The sequence below is a fragment of the Buceros rhinoceros genome, unplaced genomic scaffold, assembly GCF_000710305.1.
Source record: "Buceros rhinoceros silvestris isolate BGI_N320 unplaced genomic scaffold, ASM71030v1 scaffold15222, whole genome shotgun sequence".
Classification (NCBI taxonomy): Eukaryota; Metazoa; Chordata; class Aves; order Bucerotiformes; family Bucerotidae; genus Buceros; species Buceros rhinoceros.
Genome location: NW_010399571.1, coordinates 1 through 6,707, shown reverse-complemented (window position 1 = coordinate 6,707; position 6,707 = coordinate 1). Strand labels below are relative to the sequence as shown.

Below are 6,707 nucleotides of genomic sequence, written 5' to 3'. Positions count from 1 at the left end.
GAAAGAGTGCTGACGTTGGAGTGTTTCCACTGCTCATTTCATGTGGCTGCAGATTTGATGAAGGCTGTGTATGAGGAGGAACTTGCAGGGAGAGAAGGGAGGAAAAGTTCATGCCTTGTCTGCAGACTCCTCACTGGCCTCCTTGGGAAAGAGGAGGGCTTAACTGCCTGTGTGTTTCTCCCTTTCACTCCCTAATAATTTTACTCTTTTAAGAGTCTTGATCTTTGAACTTCTGCTTCAGATCATAAGCATTGATGTCCCTACATCAGTAACAGGCAACTTTGGAAGCAGGTGCTTTGGGATACTTAATGATGGCAGTATTCAGCAGTGCAAAGACTTGGGGAATTAAAAAATAAAATGTAAACAGTAAAAAGAAGTATTAAAAAATAACTATTATGGAAGAAGGCTTGGAAATCCTCACACAGGCTAAGCAAAGCAAAATATTTTATTATTCATATTTTAACAGCCCCTAGGAGTGTACTAAAGTCTTCACAGTATTAGTGTAAAGGGATAATTCTCAGCTCAGCTCTGCCATGATGAAAATAAGGACAAAAACCTACACTCCAGAAGGCACTGGAGGCTGAAAGAAGAAAAAGAGCCTTATGCTCTCCCTCACCTCAAATCCTATGTTGTTACTTGGCAGACTTGTGCACAACATAGTGGAGAAATATGAAGGTAAAATAAAAAAATTAGGAGGTAAAACCTCGGACATTCTTTATTTCAATGCAAGAAATAGAAACTGGCCTTTTAGTCACCATGCACGCCTGACTCAAGACCTGAGGGTAGATCATGGCAAGAAATCATGGAGAAGGAAAGAAGACAATCAAGAAAGAGTATTTGGAGGTGATGGTGACATTTGTGAGAATGCAGGAAGAGATACTAGTAAGAAAACTTAATATGAACTAATTCGTGATCTGAGAAAATCTTGGCTGAGACAATAATTCAGATTGGCAGGGATTGAAATATTTATAAAACTGAGCTTGAAGAACAAGGATAATTGACCTCAGAGGGAATCACAGGGAGCTGGCTACTGAGTGCTCGGGCCACTTTGATATATTACTATCATTAGTGCTGGCTTGGATCTTGTTCCAAAATAGTCTACATTATTTTTCACTTTATCCCATCACTCCTTTCAAGGTGTCCACAGGACATGAGAGAATAATAATGATTCTTGACAAAATTGTAATAAGAAAATGCAGCAGAACTATCTAATAGTGCATATGTAGAAGTGCTTTAACTATTGTTCTTGCCTACTCCTTTCTGTTCTTCCAACAGACCCTTTATCATAGGCAGAAGTGCCTGTAAAGGAATGAAAACATTTTAAAAATGATTGTTCATTAATAAGAGGCAAAGACTCAGATTTCAGAAAAACAGCAAAAAAATGTTCATGTAGGACCACCCTTGTGTGGCAAAGGATCAAGTACTGGAGCCCATATGAGTGAGTGGGAAGAATGTGTCAAAGTTGGAGCTCAAATGGATAAGTCATTTGAGCCATATCTAACACCAGACATTGATCCTGCACTTGACAGTACAGTTGGCTTCTCATCTACTTGTACAAAACCTTACTCCGGGAAAACACCAGCTTGCACAGTCAGTTGCAGGACAGGGGTCTTACATCTAACGATTCTGTAGAGTGTCTTTGGTACTTCACAATGAGTAAGGAAGAATCACAGATGACAATTTTGTCCTAACAGTTTTCCTGTTTTAGCAGACATGTATAAGAAAAGATACTGAAATGTTCTTACTTTCTTCAGAAAGATCATTTTCTTCTGCTTCTCTTTCCATTTCTTTACACCATCCTTCCATTCTCTTAGTTTCAGTATGTAGCAACTTCATAAACCAAGACCCATCCCGTCGACAAGGAGACATTCGACCAGTCTCTACTGTCTCAATGGCTGGCTCTAGCCAGGGTTCTGGCGGTGGAAGGTTTGAGGTGTCAACTGGGGTCCTATAATCTTCTCTGTAACTGAACAGTCCCTGTGTCCGTACAGTTCTCACTGCACTGTATTGGGTGGGAGTGCTGGGCTCTGAGTGCTGCTGGAATGACGAGCCAAACTGGAGTCCCTTGTCTTCCATGGTGATGTGTCCTGGAAAGCCCTCCAGTTCCAGGTCAGCCTGGACAGCTGCTGTTACACTGTTTGAGCGCTTGAATCGTCCATGTCTTGGTGAAGAGGGAAGAAAGAAAAGAGATTAAGACATATAAATAAATATGTGATTTTAGAGACGCACAGAATAATCTTTCAGTGAATGGATTCTGATTTTCTCCTTGGACTTTATGTTAAATATTCTTTCTTCGGGCTTATCTCACAAACAAGACATCAAGTAACTACAGAGAGGAAAACCAAAATGCATAGTGGTATCATTGATCTGAGCAAAGATACAAAAGAAAATCATTTAAATTATCTCTGGAAGCAAATATTGATTTATTCTCATACTACAAAATGCCATGTATCATTACTAAATGAACTGGAAATAACTAGTAGATGTTCAGGGTCATACCTCTTGACAGAAGTCTGTAAAGCACATGTATCAAAAAATTTCAAATATTAAGAATTGTAATTAGATAAAATCTGAAAATTTACCAAATTAGGACTGTTGAGAATCCTTTAATAAAAGAAAAATATTAGCAGCAGTTTTAAGACTGTGGTATTTTTTACCTGCCTTACAGGATGGTCATTAAATAATGATTTTCCATTGTGATACGCAGATGAATGATGACATTTTAGATAAGCTTTATGTTAAAAAGTTAGATAGAGAAGCAAAGATTATTTGTGAAATCTTTTCACATCTGAGCCTATTGTTTCATGTTACTTCTAGTCAATGACGGCAAAAGGCAATAAGCAGCCAGATACTGCTGCCATGAACTGAGATAATGGTCCCAGTCCAGTACTTAAGAGACAGTGCCTGCCAGGGATTACCTGTGGGCTAGTACATTGGCCAGCAGTTTTACAGAGCTAGAGAAGGAAAGAACAAGTGTAAAAGCTGATTCTAGTTTAGGATAAAGGTACCATGTGTTACATCCTAATGATTATATCCCCCTGTGCAGACTGGGAAAGTCTGGATCAGCATGAGGGGTCTGATGGAAGAAAGAGTATTCCAATACACAGCTCTTTGTTCTGCCAATAATGAAATTATATTAATCTGCTACTTTAATTTAAAACTTTCACTTCCTTCCCTCCAATTAAAAACTGGAAATTCAACAAGATATTAAGTAACTGATAAGTAATCTCTGCAAATTTTACCAAATGACAAGCATGCATATAAGACATTTGTGAATTATTTAGGGGCAGCAGTTGCCAGATGTTTGTTATTAACGCTGTTTACAAATGTGCATTGTGTTATGAAAGACTACAGATTTTTGTACATGCTTGAATTACCGTTTTTCATCTTCCACTTGTATTCCAACAGAGTGGTATTCCCGTAGGCCTCTGCTTTCAGTATCTGAATCAGTCGCTGTTTCCACCTAATTCAACACAAAAGATACATCTGCAGAGTAAGCACCAACAGCTCAGCACTATTTCTATCTGCACTCATTCAAAATTAATTATATATTTCCTCTCTTACTGCTAAGAAACACCCAGCACAGTAAAATAAATGAAACAGGTTCTCAGCCTGGTGTCACTGTTTTGGTACTATGTTTTATAAAGCTTTGCAGAAGTACTTCTGTTCTGCTTTGTAATTCCCTGTTTCAAACCCAAGCAGATGCACTTATTCAGTTCAGTGGAAGCCAGGAGTAAGCTTGGTCTGGAAGCACTGTTCTTAGAACGAGGAATTCACAGGACAGCCTCTTTTTATATTATTACAAAACAGCCTCATTATACTCCTTGATTTACTAAATAAAATAAAATCTGAAGTAGCCCAATAAAATTGCAAGTGATAAAAAGAAACGCTGCAATGAAATTTTATTGACAACTGCGTTGACAAATATAGAACCATTTAAATGACGTGAGCACACAGCAGAATGCCACATCTCACCTTTTCTAATAACATGGTCCTGAAAAAGCTATATCAAGCAAGTACTTTATGCACTTTTTATAGTATTCCCATCTGAAATACACTTACTGAAATATATTCACATTAGAGTTTTCTTCATAACTGAGACCACATTGCAAGTTTCTGCGGGATTTTACATAACAGTCCCCACCACCACACCGCCCCCAAGTCTTTGACACAGACATAATGAGCACTGCAGTATGCAAATTACACTGAGTCAAGGGAGAGTCAGGAAAAAAGAAGAACAGTAGAACTGACTTTTCCTTTTGAATGATATTTTCACTGTTAAATAAAAAAAAAACTAGTATCAGGAAGCATTTTTTCAATATGCATACTACAACTGTGAATTCAAAGAGAATATCCAATGATGAAGACAAGATGACTTTTCCTCTTGCAGCAGTCACTGGCACCTCTGGAAGGAGCCCAATGGCCTTTACAGCTGTCTCAGCTACACAGTCCCAATCCTACCAGGTTTCTGGAAGGATGCAGAGAGAAGGAGGAAGGAGGGTGGGAGGTGTGTGTGTATGTGGACTACAGTTCTTGAAGAGGCCGGTTGCTGGTAACTTCTCTTTTCATCTTCAAGCTGTAGCTCCATGTACTTTCATGTGGAAGGGAATTCCAGCCGGTAACCTACAGCATACATTCACATTTACCTGGGTGTGGTTGTTGGAGATGTTCATGAACACAGCTAATGCAGAAACCCTTTAGTCAATGTTAACACGCCTGAACTCTATAGTGTACCATCAGGCACAAGGTTGCCAAAAGCTCTGAATGTCAGTATGGCAATTGTCAGGGAAAAACACTTCTCCAGCAATTCACTTTATTCTGTTTGAAGTCTAGGGGAAAACACGTGCTGCTGTCTGTTTCCACCTTGGTAGCTGCATAGAAGCTGGCTATATTCACTTGGATGGGCAGCGCATCGAGATAACTAAGATACAGTCTGCAGTATTTGTGGTTGTTAACTTAGAAGAGAGATCCTTCTCAACGCTGGCAGTGAAAGAAAGCCCCAGTCACAGAGGTAGGCAGCTTGGGAAAAAAAGCCCCACAACAACTGACCAGAAAACAGGCAAGCCAGTTTCCTACTTAAGGTGGGTCTTGGCTGCAGCACGGGTGAGAAGCTTAAGCCGTGCTGGGAGGGAGGGTCACCATCTCCTGAAAGAACATTGCTATAAGTAGAACAGCCATAAGGTCCAGTTCCATACCACAAGAGATATCTTTCAAGAAAGACATCCTTATTTATAGCATAGAAGGGTCCAAAAGAGCCTTGAGTAATATGTTCAGGTCTAAGTGATGGACTAGGCACTCACCTAGCCCTTTCAGGGATGTGAGAAAAGCTGCATATAAGACATCTTCATCAGAGATGGGTGAGCAGAAATGAATTAACTGGGCCAAGAATGAAATACTCATCTAGGCTGCTGGGGGGGAGAAGAGAGGCAAGTTAGGCTGGCAGCCTTGACTACAGCAATGAGAGCTCAGTCAAATATGTACAGACATGTTTTGAAGAGTGAAGTCATCTTATTCTCAGAGGGAGAGGAGATGGTAGACAGTGAGTAAGAGCAGATATCTCAGAATGTTTAGGCTGCGGCTCTTGGGTGCACCTGTATGAGTGCGAGAAGGAAGATGATGTCCAAGGTGGGGAAACATTTTCTGGAAGAAGCCTTTTGGTGTTGAAATCTACAGCGACATCTGGAGTGGTCAAGAAGTTACTAAGAGCTGAAATATTGGGCTTCATCCCCAAAGGAACCAGAGTCAGTTGGAGTTAAAACACATTAAAATACAAACTTCCTGAGTTTAAACTGCAATAAATAATGCCATCAAAGTGCATGTCTTCAGCCAGGGGTTTTCACTCCTCGAAATGAGAAGACTGGAAGATCTTGTTAAAGTTGCAGAGACCATGGCCTTCAAAGCCGTATCTGATACATCATGTAACACCTGTGAAAAGCCGAAGAAGTTATCTTAATCTCAGGTAGAGCCACTCTAAAGCACTAATTGGAGGAGGAAAGTGACAAAGCAGACTGCAATATCTATTAATTAAAGAACAGAAAGCACTTTGCAGTTTCGAAAGTGAAAACTGGAGGGATGATTAAGACCATGATCTGAAAACCAAGATTTCTTTCTCTGTTCAGAGGATGCAGTGGTTATTGAAGTAGGTGATACTGATATAGGAAATCTGATCTCCTGAGTGTTTCCAGTCTATTTCCTTGGTAGCGAATGGGCAGGAGACAGGTAAATACCAGGGAATTTTAGTGGATTTCATCGTGGCCTTACAGACTTAGCAAAGACAGTCAGGTATCTGGTGATGTTGATGTCAGGTAATGGGAATGTTCAGTTTCATGTGTTCTCCAAGAGGTTACACGAAGGTCTGAGCACTTTGCTTCCTAAGTCATGGAATCACAGTGCTGGCTGTGACAGAAAGCAGAGGACAAATCTGCAGAGTATGTGCTCAAAGTGAACACAGTGGAAGGTAACTATGTGAGCAGGCTGTACCTTCACAGTGTTCCAGTAAGGGATGAGGGTAATACATCTCAGGGCAGAGACCAGGGTCTTGCTTTTACATATCCTGCCTTGGAAATTTGAAGTATAATGGACAAAATTGTCAACCTAGACATTACAGACAATAGGTAGTCAGGGTGAATTTAAGGCTGCATCTCACTCCTTATAGAAGAAGAAGAAAATCACAGACTCGCAGAATTGTTTTGGTTGGAAGAGATCTT

The 6,707-nt window shown here is 40.1% G+C and overlaps 1 protein-coding gene across 1 annotated transcript in view; it reads right to left on the bottom strand.

The window, feature by feature from the left end:
- The window catches only part of LOC104489386 (disks large-associated protein 2), a gene marked incomplete at its 5' end in the record, with an annotated part of 17,267 nt that extends 13,804 nt beyond the window's left edge, over positions 1 to 3,463 (bottom strand). The window contains 2 exons of the mRNA XM_010131539.1: positions 1,746 to 2,161; positions 3,378 to 3,463. Coding sequence (XP_010129841.1) covers positions 1,746 to 2,161; positions 3,378 to 3,463 — 502 coding nt within the window. The remainder of the gene's footprint in view (positions 1 to 1,745; positions 2,162 to 3,377) is intronic.
- Between the last annotated feature and the right edge of the window lie 3,244 nt (positions 3,464 to 6,707).